We start from the raw sequence: 16457 nt of genomic DNA, 5'->3' as shown, positions 1-16457 counted from the left end.
TCCAACTCCTGGGCTCAAGCGAGTCTCCTGCCTCCGCCTCCCAAGTAGCTGGGACCACAGGCGCCCGCCACAACGCCCGGCTATTTTTTTGGTTGCAGCCGTCATTGTTGTTTGGCGGGTCCGGGCTGGGGATTCTAACCCGCCACCTTAGGTGTGCGTGGCTGGCGCCTTAGCCAGTTGAGCTATAGGCGCCGAGCCAAGTTCACTTTTTGATATGAAATACTGAATAGTTTATAATTTTACACAGGTCTGGGTGGCCAGAGACAAGGTGAGGAAATCTACAAAAATGCAGAACACAGAACTGAGCTTCTCTAGTTGGGGGATCTTTGTCAAAGGGACATGGTCTGGCTGTCATCACCTCCCCACTTTCAATTTCCACACTCTACATCTCTCATTCAGAATACAAGTGGAACAGGGACCACTACTCATTAGCTCATTTTGCATGAGGATTCGAATGACTTTACAGTGGAGTGTCCTTGTCTGTTATGGTTTCAGGTCACTGTAGCTAAATGTGTGACCAACATAGTGCTAACTCAAGGGTCTGTGACTAGACTATGGAGTCTGGGAGGAAGTTCTCTGAATTTAAGATTACTGTTTTGAAGTCTGGGACCTGCTACCACTTCAAGGGTTAAGGATTCACTGCTCACTGGAATTCAATATTTAATAGTCTAAAAACAATACAGCTCCAAATTCCAAATGAGTTAAATTAAAATAATCTGAGGCTGTGGTCATTAACAAATTTGATTTTAGCCATGTCTTGGTGGTAAATAAGTATCCACATTATCGATTTTAGTCCTCATTTCCTACAAATACTGTATACCAAAGTGGCTTTGTATCTCTTTTGTCATTAAGATAAGACATTTGATTTATCTCGTTATCCTCCACCCAAATTCACTTTCCAGATGGACTGGTATTCAGGTTCTATGAACACCCATTCTACTGGGTTTTCTTGGACTGCTGGAAAAACTGGGCTGTGTCTGATGCACATGTTTTATTGCATCTCCCCTAGCATGAGATTCATATACATTGGCATCTTCTCAGAGTGAAGTCGACTCTTTTTCTTTCCCTATTCCAGAATTTCAGTTGGCATGTGCTGATTCCAAAACAGTTTGAGGCTCATTTTGATTGACTGTGGCAGTATCAGCCTAGCCAGGTTCACTCTGAGAGGTCCCCTGTTCCTTCACGAATGGCCATAGAAGCTTTTGCTCTTGGCTCTGCGTTCTAATAGCACCTCTTGCATGGACTATGCCAAAGCAATGCTTTGAAATATGCGTCCATACCATGTGGCTTTTCTTGCTGCAGTTTCTGTTCTTTTTTATTGTAGGATCGGGAGACTCACCACTAGAAGACGATGAAGTCGGGTATTCACACCCTAGATATAAAGGTGATTGCTTTGCTAATTGAGGACCTGCTGATGCCAGGAGAACTTTCTTTTTTGCCCTGCGGAACAGACTGTAATAAAGTGACCAGACAATGCATTTAAGTTCTAATAACTGTCTGAAAAAAAAAACACCTATATTTAAAAGTAAATATACATTTACTTCCATTCTTAAAAAAAGGAAACCAAAAGTGTTTGGAAATCTCTGAAATGCTGTCCTTCAGCATTCCAATGGTCATTTTATTCTCATAAGTTTCTTTGCTGTCCTCACTTCTGCAAAGGCAAGCTCTAGCTGATGAAAGTGAAAATCAAGCTGTGAGTTCTGCCTGATTCATACATTACAGCCAGAATTGTCCAGAGTAAAGGACAAATCTGGACCAGTGCTGCTAATGTGCACTGCTAATGTGAGATGAATGGGGAATGAGAAAACTTGATTTTCATAAGCTCATTTCATCACGCTCTTTCTGAGCCCAGCATGGCTCCCGAAATGATAAGTTAAAGTGTGTTGCTCAAATGAAACTTAATGATAAAGAACTCCATCTCTACACACAGCCATCTACTCCACAGCAGGTATAAAACACATAATCAAGAATATTCTATGCAGGCTCAGGTAAGTATGCCCACAAATATTTCTACTGGTGAAGCATGTCTCTGAAGCTTAGGGAGCCCTGGGGAAAATTAGGTAAAATTAGATAAAGGTAAAATTAGATGCTTTCTCTCTGAATCTGGTTCCTCTTGCAGTGGAGGAATAATTTGAAGAAAAATTGGTTAACAATTGTACCATTGTAGCATTTTGCCCAGAAAATTTGTCCAAACTTGGGCAAGATGACACTGCCCCGCTCTGCTGTGATGTGTCTGAGCTGTAGGCTAGCGACTGTCCTTCATTCGTTTCTCATGCAAATGAACAATCATTCTAATATGATGCCTGGTGCCTGGGACCTACATTCAGGTGTGTTTCTTGCCATATACAAAATTTGTTTGTGACTTCTGAATGCAAATTCCCATAGTTTCTATCTTCATAGCCTCAGGAATTATCCAGTCAAGCAAAGCACAAACATGTTAATCAGGCGGGTTGGGTAAGGAGATGTTCTGGTTCATAAAACTTCTTAGCTAATTAAAGAATTTTAAAAGTATCTCTTTTTTCCTTTTGGTCCCTTGTTGAAAAAAAATCTTCCTAAAACACATGCGCACACAGGTGATTGTTCACATTTACAGTAAGGGCTGCCTAGTGCCCAGTGGTCATTTTTTCCTAGTGTCTATCTTCTCTTTACAGCATTGTAAGTGTGGCAGGTAGACTAGATGGCCATAATATGTGCCTGCCCTAGAACTTCCCCTTAGTGTTTAAAAACAAATCCTCCATAGGAAAATGTCAAGATTGCAAGTTAAATGACTTGCCTGGAGTGATCAGTTTACTATGTGTGCATATATAAAAGCATACCATTGTACGCCTTACATTTATATAACATTTTTTATGTTTTTAGTTTTAAAAGTTAGAGGCAAGGGCGGCGCCCATGGCTCAAAGGAGTAGGGCGCCAGCCCCATATGCCAGAGGTGGAGGGTTCAAAACCAGTCCTGGCCAAAAAAAAAAAAAAAAAAAAAAAGTCTAAAAGTTAGAGGCAAACCATTATTAACTGAGGGTTTAGCTTTGAACCCTCAGGCTCCCGCAAAGTGCCCAGCACAGAGTATACACTCAGTAAGTGGTTTTGAATTCAATTTAAGTAAAAAAAGAAAGAGATTGAAATTTAGCCGGCATTTATGGTGTCCCCAGTATGGAGTCAGTGTTGCTTTTGTTTCTTTAACTTGGAATACTAACATACAGAGGTACAGTGGGCTATTTTAAATGGCACATGAACTTCACAGACACCTTCATATTTATACTAGTTGAGGGAAGAGGAAGGTATGAAGAGATATGTCAGTATTATCCCTGTTTACAGATGAAGGAACCAAGAATTATAGAGAGCCGATGACCTGCCCAGAGTCACATAGCTACCGTTTGTAACATTTGGTTCTGAACAGGTGTTCTGGCCCCCACCCAGAGCTCCTAGTGGCTTCTCATTTGTCTCCTAGGCAATGCTGCCTACCCCAGGAACTCCAGTTAACTGGAACCCTTGCTGTGTCGGCCCAGAAGGATGAAAAAGCTTCCTGGAATAATTGATTTAGATTTGTCCTCAGGAAACTCTGTCTTAACTGAAGCAGCACAAGAACTGCCTTTTTCTAAACCTATGTGGTAAACGTTTTGTTAATTCACTTTCACTCACGGTGCTTGCATGCACTTTAAATTCAAGTCACTCACTGACATTTTAATTACTATCACTGCAGAGCTGTTGAACTGTGAAAATAGTGTCCAAAGATTTGTTTTGGAAAGTAATCCAAAAGAAATCCCTTTTGCAAATATAATGGAAACAACATTTTTTGCACATGTTGACAACAGCACAGCTTTTCTTTGTGTGGCTGGCCTAGCTAGGAGAATTGGAAGACTCAGAATAGGGGGGGAAAGTCAAATTGCATGTTGCATTGCAATATGCAAATTTATGACATATGCATATGCAGGTCATATACACATCCGGAAGTCCCTTCTTACCCAAGGTTTCACTTTCTGTGGTGTCAGTTACCTGCAGTCAACCATGATCTGAAAATGGTAAGATATTTTGAGAGAAATGGGGTGGGAGGAGAGAGAGAAATATTCACATAACTTTTATTACAGTTTATTGTTATAATTATTCTATTTTATAATTAGTCATTGTTAGTCTATTAGCATGCATAACTTATAATTAAACTTCATCACAGGTATGTTCATATAGGACAAACAGAGCATGTTATAGGGTTTAGTACTACCGGCTGTTTCAGGCTCTGGGATCTTGGAACATATCTCCTAAGGGCTGATAAGGGGTGACTGCTATATATCACAGATATATGTAGTCCATACAGATTATATCTATTAACCCTTAGAGGAAGAAAACTTTTGTCTGTAGGCAAAAGACTCCTGCTGCATGTCATCAGCTCCAGGTTAAACCCTCAGGATACCAAAGTCCAAGGAATATTGCTTGAGTCCTGAGTTTAGGATGCACTTGTACACTTGTAGCTGTCTTCCAAAAATTATAGGATGAGCGTATTAGCCAAAGGCAATGAGAAAGCACAAAAGTAAAACAGCAGTCTATGTGCAAGACCCAGACAGCACCGCTGATTTTCAGCGCTATGAAGCCGTCACACACAGATCCTCAGAAAAGTCAAGGCGAAGTAAAACAGGATGTGTTCTCCTTCTGGGCCACATGGTGGCGCACTTGCCCCACTCACTGACAAGGGAGGTGCTGGGGTGGAGTGAAGTGCCAGGCAGCTGTGGGGAAGTGGCTTCTGTTCATAACAAGCCGCGCAGGTTTGAAGGAGGTCATCATTGGTCCCCCCCCCCCCCGATTGTGGGAAATTGGTGCAGTGGCCACTGTGGGAACTTCCCCTCTGAGGAGTCTGTGTTGCCCTTGTATGTTATGGATTTCAAAGAGCACTTTCCAAAGGCACGGAAGCGGGGGAGGAAGTTCTGATTTATTAGTATCATCCTAGCTGTGCTCTGGGCAACTATGAGGCCAAAATCAAACACCTGAAACTTTGCCATCTGGGGAGGGTGTCAGGTGTCACTCTGTTACTTAAATGGGGCACAACTGGGGACATCTGAAAGGGGGCTGCTTCCCTATAGGGAGCAATTGTTCTGTGACTTTAAGCTAAAATGATACCCTGTGCAAAAACCTGGAAATTGTATGTAGTTTCATTTTAATTAATTAATGAAATTATTATTAATTTTTACAGAAAATATGTATACAGCTCAAAAGAAACCTAAATTAAAAAATTATTGATCCCCCCCATTGATGGATGTCTGATGGCAGGGGTTAGGATTCACAATGATATTGATTGTCCTCAAAAGATTTATGTATCTAGTTATGGGAAATACTGAAAAAAAAAACCCAAGCATTTATTGAACATATACTGTGTGCTAGGCACTGTGCTGGATGCTGGATATGTATTTTTTATTTAGTCTTCATAACAGACCTATGGCATGGGTTTAGGTATTGACTCAGAGAGGTTAGGTAACTTATCCAAGGTCACACAGCTAGTTATGGAGGAACTCGGATTTGGATTCATATTCAGATATGTCTGATACCTGGTCTTTTGATCATAATGTCCATACCCAGAAGAGACAACTAAGAAAACATGGGGCCCTATTTGGAGGTCCAAAATTTGGAATGCAGCCAACCTGGGATGGTGAGCATGAAGGGATGCATTTCCTGTCTGTCTCCTCGTTTTGTTTCTGCTACCTACAGATACTCCATGGTGCTCCCCCATCAAAGTGAAGTATGGGGATGTGTACTGCAGGGCCCCTCAAGGAGGCTACTACAAAACGGCTCTGGGAACAAGGTGTGACATTCGCTGCCGGAAGGGCTACGAGCTGCATGGCTCTTCACAGCTGATCTGCCAGTCAAACAAACGGTGGTCTGACAAGGTCATCTGTAAACGTGAGTAGCCAGCTCTGTGTGGGGTCCTTAGGGACACTGATGACCAAAGTTCTTTTGCTCTGATATTTGGGCTTTTCACTGACTGTAGATGAGAAAACTAATGAGCAGAGGCCAGTAGGTTTTCTGAGATACGGTAGACGTGAGATGGCTCTGTTCAGGGTGAAGGGCATGATCAGATGTTTGGGAAGAGGAGAGAGAAGAGAATTGTTCAGCAGATGGGTTCAGTAAGTGCTAAGTCCTAAAAAGGTATTGGGGTTTAAGAAACAAATAAGACACACGTGGGCTCTGCCATGAAGGGCCTTGCAGAGCCACACCAGAGACAGCAGGGCAGAGGTGTAAACCTGGACATAAGTTACAAAAGTGGTACCAGGTCAGGGACTTATGGGAGCAGGTTAAAGGAGTGTTCTTCGCCTAGGAATAGGGCTTAGAGAGGCAGGAAGCAGGCAAGAGTTGCTGAAGAAGCGATGCTTATTCATGAAAGGAAGTGTGCCTCAGAGGAGAAGATTCTACATTTCAGGAGCTGACTTTTAGCTTCATGACAACTCATATCTCATTTAGAAAACTGCAAGTGCTACAGCCTCATTGAAGCACATTTTAGATGCTTTTTGTTGTTCAAAACAGCAACCATTTTTTAAGCACCTATTGTTTGCTGAGCAGTTCACATACATTCAATTTTGCAACACTATAAATAGGGGTGGCATTATTTTAACTTTCATGTTGGAGAAACTGAGGCATCAGGGTTGCAGCCATGTGACCCAGACTATGCAGACTATGCAACTGGGTGACTATAATGGACACTTGACCATGTTTCACCCAGATCTTTTGGGTGCCTCTTCTCCAGTTCCATGGATCTTCCCCCTCCAGCTTCTAAGTACTCTACTCTTTCAAAGACTTGCACCTTAAACCTTCTGTGGATGAAGAAGAAACTTTGCTCTCTTGGAGGACTGTGCTTGCCGGCTCTCTCCAACCTTATAAGGCATCTCCCATGGGTAGCAGCCTAGTGACTGACTGGGTAAATAATTACAAAAGCCCAGCTTCTTTGCCTGGGGGCCTGGCAGGACAGACCAAAGCTGTCACTCCAGAGGTCCTCTGCAGGATCAGTCTGAGGCTGACTTTGCCTAGGACCTCACCGTGCTTGGCTTCCTCCCCTTACCTATCCAGCGTCCTCTACCCACTCACTGCTCTCCCTGAGAACACTGTCTTACTAAATCACTTGCACGGACTTTTTTTTTTTTTTTTTGGCTAATCAGTTTCCATTAGTATTTGTTTATTCAATGTGTGGCCCAAGACAACTCTTCACTAAATCATTTGCAAAAAAAGTAAAAATCTGTATTTCATGGTTTGCTTCTAAGGAACCAAACCTAAGACAGATGCCAACCCAAGCCAGTCTGATGTGAAACTTGGTGTCTGTTCTGTGTGGCATACAGCCACTTATTCTTTCCTGTATTTACATTAACTTTTCCCTCTATGCTTCAGAGTTTCTGGGCTCTGAAACTCTACAGGCAAAAACTAGAGATGCTGACTATCTGATTTTTCCTTTTTCAGAAAAGCGATGTCCTACCCTTTCCATGCCCGCAAATGGAGGGTTCAAGTGTGTAGATGGTGCCTACTTCAACTCCCGGTGTGAGTACTATTGTTCTCCAGGATACACACTGAAAGGGGAGCGGACAGTCATGTGTATGGACAACAAGGCCTGGAGTGGCAGACCAGCCTCCTGTGTGGGTAAGAAATGCCACTACCAGGTGGTGCCTGTGGCTCAAGGAGTAGGGTGCCGGTTCCATATGCCAGATGTGGTGGGTTCAAACCCAGCCCTGGCCAAAAACTGCGGAAAAAAAAAGAAAGAAAGAAAGAAAGAAATGCCACTACCCTCAGGGGACACATGCTTTGAGAGGAGCACAATCAGTGGACTTTAATGGGAGCATTAATATTCTGTGTGTGTGAAACACCAGCTTTGCTTACAGTAGCTCCTTTCATCACTGGTTCTCTGGCTCAGCACTAGACCTAACCTCCGTCTTTATCCTACAGCAGACTTTTCTTAGACAATGGCTTCCATCTGACTTTTGTCTCTTTCTTGGTTTGCTGCTGAGGCAGCTAGAGCCTAGCAGATGTGTGGCACACTCCTGCTGATTTAGTTCAGGGGTCTGTCCTGTGATATTGAGCAGAGTTATTGACACTTGCAGCAGTAGTCCTGCAGAGAGCATCTATGTGTCAAGGAGGACACTACGAAACAGCCCTGGGAACCATGTGTGACAGTTCCTTTGTCACCAACTCTAGTGGCCAGCGAGCACTCAGTTTGCTTAGCTGGAAGGGATTTGGATATTTTCCCTTACTCTGGGTTTTTTGAGCAGGGAGTAGTTCTCATGGTGTGGTCTTGGGAAGAGTAGGGGCAGCAGCATCCCCTGGGAACTGCTTAGAAATGCAAATTTTCATCCCTCCTCCACACCTGCTGAGTCAGAAACTCAGGGTAGGGCCCCTGGGATTTGTGCTTTCATGAGCCAGCCAAGGAATCTGAGGTGCTCTGAGAGCCACTGACCTAAGGGCTGCTTCTCTAACTTTACTGTGCATAGGAACCCTCTGGAAACCTTGGTAAAAATGCAGATTCTAATTCAGCAGGTCTGGACGGGGGGCCGGGGGGGGGCTGGCATTCTGCTAGACCATGCTCTACCAGGAGTGTTCAACCTTCTTTTTCCCCCTCTGCCACATGTTGGAAGATGAAGAGTTGTCTTGGACCACACATTAAATAAATAAACATTAATGGAAGCTGATTAGCAAGAAAAAAAAGAAAGAAAGAAAGGTCCATACATACTTTTCATGTATTCAACATCAGCAATAAGAAAAAAAATATCCTCATAAATCAGCATGTGGCCTGCCCACAGCCTCAGGTTGGACACCCCCATGGGCCAAGTTAGGGCAAGGTTCCTGAACCTTGGCACCATGGAGGCCAAATAATTGTTGGAGAGTTCTGTTCTTTGTAGCTGTAGGATATTTAGCAGCCTTCTTGGATTTTACCCACTAGGTGCCAATGACACTGCCCCTATCAAGGTATGACAACTAAAACTGTCCCCAGATGTTTTTAAATGACTTTGGAAGAGAGATGAGAAAAATCATTCCCTACTGAGAATTCCGGGTCTGGGGCAGTGGATTCTCACCTTGGCTGATGATTAGAATCACCTGGGTATCATTTAGGCTTTAACCATGCCTGGGCCCTACCCTAGAGATTCTGATTCAGTTGTCATGTGGAGCTCAGATCCAGGGTTATTGTCCAACATCAAAGTGTGTTCAAAGGTTTTCCAAGTGTGTTCTCTAGACCAGCAGCATCACCTGAGAACTTGTTAGAAATGGAAATTCCCAGACCCACCCCAGACCTACATGATTAGAAATTCTGGGGTGGGGATTAGTGATCTGTATTCCTGGAGAACCTGCCTTAGAAAGTCAAATTTAGAAAGTACCTTTGTACTGAAAATATTGCCCATGAACCAGAAGCCTCAGCATCAGAAACGAGCTTGTTAGACATGGAGAATCCTGGGGCCCAATCCAGATCTGGAAAATCAAAATCCACATTTTAAGAAGCTCTCCAGGGGATTGGAATTAAAAATTGAGTAGTACTGCTCTAGGGCCATGGTTTTCAACACTGGCTGCCATTAGAATCTGAGTCTCCCAGGCACTGGTACATTTAGAACCTCCTCCAAGTGGTTGAGAACTACTACCACAGGGGATCACTTACTGATAAAATGTCAGAGCTGCCAGGATCTTCCCTTAGAGAAGATTCTAATCCAATTCCCCATTTTACATATGAGGCCTGAGAAGTCACCTGATTTCCTCAAGGTCGCATAAAAAGCCTGGATCTAAGACTCTAGGTTCTCAGGCCTAAACTTCCTGAATCTGAGCATGGCTCTGGTACTAAGGTGCTAGGGCAGCTGGCCATAGACTGGATCTTGTCCTGCTTTGATCTGCCCATCCTCCAAAGAACCATTTAGCTCAGTCTGCTAATGTGCCTTACCTCCAGGACTCCTTTCTGACCACTCAGTATCTTGGGTGGTTACTTCAGGAGTAAGACTAAAATCTGATGCTAACTGCTGGGGACTGACATGAGACAACTCCTCTGGGCTATACCCAGGGGTATCTTCATGATGGCCTCTTGGTCTATTGCAGCAGTTCTCAACCTGTGGGCTGTGACCCATAGGAACTGTATTAAAGAGCTGCGGCATTAGGAAGGTTGAGAATCACTGGTCTATTGTCTTTCCTGGAAGTATCAGCCATTTTCAATCTGAAGTTACGTGGTAAATAAACTATAGAAAAAGGGACTGAGCTGAAAATGTGATCAAAATTCTTCTATATCAGAGTCATGGCCTGGACCATACCTTGTATCCATTTGACAAGAGCAATAGGTCTGAATAAATAATCAGATAACTGATTCATTCTGGTCCACTCTTCTAGTATTTAGGTGAGCATTGGTCAGTAAAACAGAAACCACTCAAGGTATTTCAAACAGGGGAATTTAATAGAATAAATTAGTCACAAAAATACAGAAGAACTGGAGATAGAAAAAAGGAAAAATGCTGTTTTCACAGATTAGTTACAACAAGAAACCACTACCAACCCAGGACTGGAGGAGCAAAAGTGGGATGGTAGTGTTACCCAAAAGCTTATGAATGCTGAAATTTCTATAATTGACACAGTGAGACAGAAATCAGGAGGCCAGAAAACTCAGATTGAAGCTGCTACCAGAAGCATAATGGCTTCTATCTCCTTCTTGCCTTCACATTTCTTGAGAGTACCTCCCATTGGCAGATCTACCTGGCACCCATCTGGCAAAAGAACCTGCAGAAATATAATTTTAGACTTTACTCCTGGCAATAAAGGAGAGATAGAAAAACTGACTACCAACAGGGTATTTGGCACAGCAGCATGTTGTCAGGGGTTTTTGACTTCTCCTTCCAAATCTTGCAGTGCTTGTTGAAAAGAGGACTACAGAGCAGTCTTGGTCAACTGGAGCAGGCAGAATGGGGCTGAGGTTGTGAACTCTGGACATGCTCCTCTTGAATGACATGGTGTAAAGCCAGATGTTCAGGTTAGAAGGGCACTTAGCAGATGTTGCTTTCGGTATCTCCCCTGTTTTTGGTATGTGTAAGCTAGCTCTTCAAAACAAATAATAAAAAAAAGAATCTATACTCCTTCATATCAGAAGGGCAGAAATAATGGTGGGAGGAAAGGAAAAGCTGAAAAATCTTTCTGCTAAGAAAGTTTTGGCAGAGCCTCTAGGGATCATACTGTTCAGATTTTCAGATTGCATAAAACAATGGAAAGAAACTGCTGATTTTTCACAAATAGCAAGAAGCTTGTCTTCAGCTAGACCAGATGGGCCTGGAACCTTCCCAGAGGGAGAGAGAATGAACCCCAATCTCAGGGGATTTCTCTTACTATTTGCCTAGATGGGGTTCAGGCATATTTAGGGAAAGAGACAATGTGCAAGCAATTAGGTGGTAGTGGGAAAGAGGGGTACAGTGAGCAAGAGAGTTTAGAGCTTCCAGAAAAAGAAAATGAGAGAGAGAGAAGTACACAAAGCAAGCAAACAATTCTTTCTTTGATTTTGGTGACAGTTAAACTGGAGTTTGTCCGAAGTAAAATTTGCTCCTAGGGTATCATTTACTCTTTTGGCTTTAAATGTATCAAATTAGTTTAGTAAATTTGTTTTTATGTTGGCAGGGATGGGGGGCTTTTTGCTGTTTCAGAGCCTCAGACTATTTTAGGAGCTGACACATGGTGCCTGAGTAGTTCCCAGATTTCCACATAACCTTGAACAGTGCATCTTGGCCAGAGCTGTGCTGAGTGCTGAGAAAGTTGCCCCAGTTCTTTTCCAAACCAAGAGAGAAGAAAAAAGTCTGGGGTGGCTCTGTGGTGGTCAGTTCTGTGGTCTGGCTAATTTGAAAGTATTATGAGTTCAAATTAATTCTGTTATGCAGACCATGCTCTGGCAGTCGACTCAAATTCATGGTTATTTTAGAAACAGTTCTAGATAAAAATAAGTCAATGTAGGAGAAAAAAACATACTCCAAATGGCAGGATGGTAAAGTATTTAAAGAGCCACAACCTCCACTGATATAAAAAAGAAAACCACTTAGAATGTAACCACTATTGTTTTAGGGGAATATTTTTTCTTTATTTCCATTTTTAGTTATTTTTGGTTACATTGGCATTTAGATAGAACAATGGATAGTTGGAATTGCAACAAGTCCAGATTTCGAGTAGACACATGATCTTCCCTTTAGACCAACAGTTCTTCCCAGGCTGAAGCAGAAACTGACAAAAAAAAATTAAAGATAATTTTAAGAGCATGGACAATATCTTTTAACATGCATAGAATACCTATTTAATTGCTTTAACAAAGGACAATGCACAATCCAGGTTGGTTTTTGCCGTTGTTTTCTTTTTATTTTATATTTTCTACAGAGTAGAAAAGATGGAGATTTATTAACAGAAAGAAATTTTAGAATAAAACATTTCTGAGACTTAAGATATGCAAATGGATGGCATACTTTTCTTGCTTCCCAACCGTCTGAGAGCTAGTTTACCATAAGAACATTGGCTAGGCTGCACTGAATTATTCAATTGGTGATACAAACATCATATGCATTGTTGCATATGATCTTAAATTATGCAAACTTTTTCCTGGGTTGACAAATAGCATAGTACCCTGCAGACTTTCCAGGAAGCTAGTTTGAGCTTTAAAATAACTTGATTGAGATACTGATCTACTTTTTACCTTCCATGATATGTTAGTACAAGCTGAACAGGTAAATTTTTAGTGGGCCTCTCTAATATAAATGTATCATCAATGAATTTTTAGTTGGGCTTCTTTCTGGTGAAGATAGTGACTTTTGGAGGCAAGGTCTCGGTATTTTGCCCAGGCTGGTCTCAAACTCCGGGATTCCAGTGATCTCCACACCTCAGTCTGCCAAGTGCCTGAGACTGTAGGCTCATGCCACTGTGCCTGGCTAACATGGGGACTTTTAATTGTGGATTTCATTGTTTCTCTTTTTGACCCTTTTGTCCTTTTTGGAAAGAAGTCAGAAATATTAGATGGTGCCAAAGAAACACAACCCCTTCCTAGAGCCATCTACAGGGATTATACTCTTGCTGTAAGAAGCAAACAATTGGGCAAGTTTTCAATGGCCCGGTTTCCTCTGCCTTTGACAGTCACTCTCTTCCTATGCCCCTATGAAACAAACTTTTCCCTCCTCCAGCACTGACCTCAGATTATTTTATATTTGTATCAGTGATTTATTGCTGTACAACAGACCATACAAAATTTAGTGGGTTCAAACAACAATGTCATTGCTTTGGGTTGGAAATTTGGGCAGGGATTCCTGGGGATGGCTTGCCTCTGCTATACATAGTAATGGCTGAGGTGACTGAACTGGGGCTGGAGGGTCCAATATGGCTTCACTCACACATCTAGTACCTCAGTAGGGGGAAGCTGTACTGGGTAGGGTCTGGCCGAGTCTCATTCAATCATTCATTATTTGCATAATTTAAGTCTCATTCATTATTTTATTTCAGATTAATGTGAGGATACAAACAATTACGTTTTACTATTTGCATTTGCTAGGTAAAGTCTCTGTTACAGTTGTGTCCCATGCCAGGTGTGCTATATATCCTTACATTGTGCCCATTAAGTGGGAGCACACCAATCCCCCTCCTCTCTTCCTCCCACCCTGCTCATTCCTTCTCCTACCCATGAGCTTGAATTGAATTGAGTTTTTTTCCTCTTGTGTGGGCATGTATTAAATTGTCTACTGGCTTCATATTAGTATTGAGTACACTGGATAATTGCTTTTCCATTCTTGTGATACTTTACTAAGACGAATGTGCTTCAATTCCATCTGGGTTAATAGAATAGATGGAAAGTCTCCATCTTTTTATGGCTTAATAGTGTTCTATGGTATACATATACCACAGTTTATTAATCCATTCCTGGGTAAATGGGCATTTAGGTTGTTTCCACAGCTTGGTGATTATAAATTGAGCTGTGATAAACAATCTAGTACAAAAGTCTTTGTGATAAAATGACTTTTTTTTCTTCTGGGTAGATGTCTAGTAATGGGAGTACTGGATCAAGTGGAAGGTATATTTTGAATTCTTTCAGGATTCTCCATACTTCTTTCCAAAGTGGCTGTATTAGTTTGCAGTCCCATCAACAGTGTAAAAGTATTCTCTTCTCTCCACATCCATGCCAGCATCTGCAGCTTTGGGAACTGTGATGTGGGCTATTTTAAATGGGGTTAGGTGATATCTCAGGGTGGTTTTGATTTGCATTTCTCTGATGATTAGGGACAATGAACATTTCTTCATATATTTGTTAACAATCTGTTTCTCTTCCTCAAAGAAGGTTCTGTTTATGTTTCTTGCCTAGTGATAGATGGGATTGTTTGTTCAATTTTTGTTGATTAATTTGAGTTCTCTATAGATTCTAATTATCAACCCTTTGTCAGATTCATAACATGCAAATATCTTTTCCCATTCTGAAGGTTGTCTATTTGCTTTAATTGTTGTGTCCTTAGCTGTGCAGAAGCTTTTCAGCTTAATTAAGTCTTATTTGTTTATTTTTGTTGTTGTTAGAATTGCCACTAAAGTCTTATTCATAAAAATTTTCCCCAGACTGAAATCCTTAAGAGTTTTTCCCTTGCTTTCTTCTAGGATTTTTATCATTTCATATCTTAGATTTAATTTTTTTATCCATCATAAGTCAATTTTTGGAAATGGTGAAAGGTGCAGGTCCAGTTTCAGTCTTTTACATGTGGTTATCCAGTTCTCCCACCACCATTTATTGAATAGGGATTCTTTTCCTCAGTGTATGCTTTTGTTTGGTTTATCAAAGATCAGATGGCAATAAGAGACTAGTTTCATCTCTTAGTTTTCTATTTGGTTCCATATGTCTGTATCTTTTTTTTTTTTTTTTGTACCAATACCATGTTATTTTTCTCACTGTGGACTTATAACCTAAAGTCTAATAGAGTGATGCCTCTGGTTTTGTTTTTATTACTAAGAATTGCCTTAGTATAGGCTATATGTGTTTTTTCCTGTACACAGTTATGATTTAATAAATAATTTAAAAAATTAAAGAAAAAAAAAGAGAAAAATGGTATATAATGCAATACATTTCCTGGGCACCAGGTAGTGCTGTGGATTTAGAAGACACAAACACACATGCTGATTCTGCTGTATAAGATGGGGCTGAAAGCCACTATCTAGTGCAGAGGTGACCCAAACACATTTTCCTGATTTATTTGATCTCATTCAAGGCTTGGTCCCTTCTCTAGCATTCAGTCCCCACAGGGTTGAGAGTCTGAAGCTCTTAACCCTTAGGAGGTGCACCTTGAATTTCCAAACAGTGTCTCTTGGCCACAAAGTAGCTTTCCTGGGGGAATGGAAGCCAAACAACTCAGCCTAAGGGTGGCTGCCTGAATTCAGCAGGCCTGTCAGAGCCAGCCACCACTAAGACCCTGTGGACTATTTGTCCTGGATGGCCATCTCACAATGGCAGTGCCCTACTAGTAGCTGAGCCCATGAAAGCTTCACCCTACCCAGTGATTCAATCCCTGCCACCAGCGGCCAGATGCTATTATGTTCTCTTGCTTGATTTAGCCCTCTCAATGAAGCTCCAGCAAGCACCCAAGTCCAACAAAAAAACTGCATGACAAGCCTTTCCTGTTTCTAGCCCTCTGCTGGAGGGCTGGCCGGCCTCTGCCCAAACTTAGGCACTTGCCTTCAGTGTCAGTCTTCCACTAATTCTGACCTCCTCGTTGGCATCTAGAGTCCCTTGCTGTTTCACTGTGCCCCTAAAGTAATGTCTCTGGGCAGGATGCCCCAGCCAGAGGTGGAAAGAGTCCTCTTTCCCCTGTCTTACTGTGACTGGCTGCTAAGTTGTCTCTAATCTGCTTTCTTGCTCCGCCTCTCTCTCTACCCCACCCCTCCCTCTCTCCCTCTCAATTTATAATTTCTCATCCTCACTATGTAACCTGTCTAGTTATGCAGACTCCTTTAGATGGCAGCTACCTTCCAAGATAGTGAAAGCATAAGGTGCCAGACTCTTTAAGGGCCTGGGTGTGGAACTGGCATAAAGTTACTTCCCTTGCATTTTATTTTTACTTATTGGCCAAGATATTGTCTTTTTAAACCTGTTCCTTATTTCTACCACCTATCTGGCTAGAAGTGTCAAGAATTCCCAGGAAAATAGTGAACCTGCTTAGATAAATAGCAGTTGATATAATCCACTATATTTGTTTTTCGTATTTTGTATATAGAGAGGAAAGTGGAGCACAGAGAAGGGTGACAGTTTGTGAGATGTCTCCAATGAATGAGGCAGAGACCAGGGGCCAGGATTTTCACTGAGGGCTTCCGTACAGTAACTGGCTCTGTGGGCATCCTGACTCTATGGGGAATAGTAATTATGTTTCTATTTTCTTTTTTTTTTATTGAATAGTAACTGTGTACATTAATGCACTTCTGGGGTACAGTGTGGGGTTTTCACAAACAATCCGAAACACTTCCATCAAACTGGTTAACATAGCCTTCAC

At 41.9% G+C, this 16457-nt stretch overlaps 1 protein-coding gene across 1 annotated transcript in view; it reads left to right on the top strand.

The window, feature by feature from the left end:
* SRPX (sushi repeat containing protein, X-linked) overlaps positions 1–16457 on the top strand; it is a 91803-nt gene that overhangs the window by 46294 nt on the left and 29052 nt on the right. Inside the window, exons 2-4 of the mRNA XM_003799882.3 lie at positions 1325–1384; positions 5689–5880; positions 7426–7602. Of these exons, the coding sequence (XP_003799930.1) occupies positions 1325–1384; positions 5689–5880; positions 7426–7602 (429 nt within the window). The remainder of the gene's footprint in view (positions 1–1324; positions 1385–5688; positions 5881–7425; positions 7603–16457) is intronic.

Source organism: Otolemur garnettii, unplaced genomic scaffold (genome assembly GCF_000181295.1).
Source record: "Otolemur garnettii isolate 467f Iridium unplaced genomic scaffold, OtoGar3 scaffold00158, whole genome shotgun sequence".
In the NCBI taxonomy this organism is placed as follows: Eukaryota; Metazoa; Chordata; class Mammalia; order Primates; family Galagidae; genus Otolemur; species Otolemur garnettii.
Note: the sequence above shows the minus strand (reverse complement) of the source record. Positions and strands in the feature narration are given on the sequence as shown.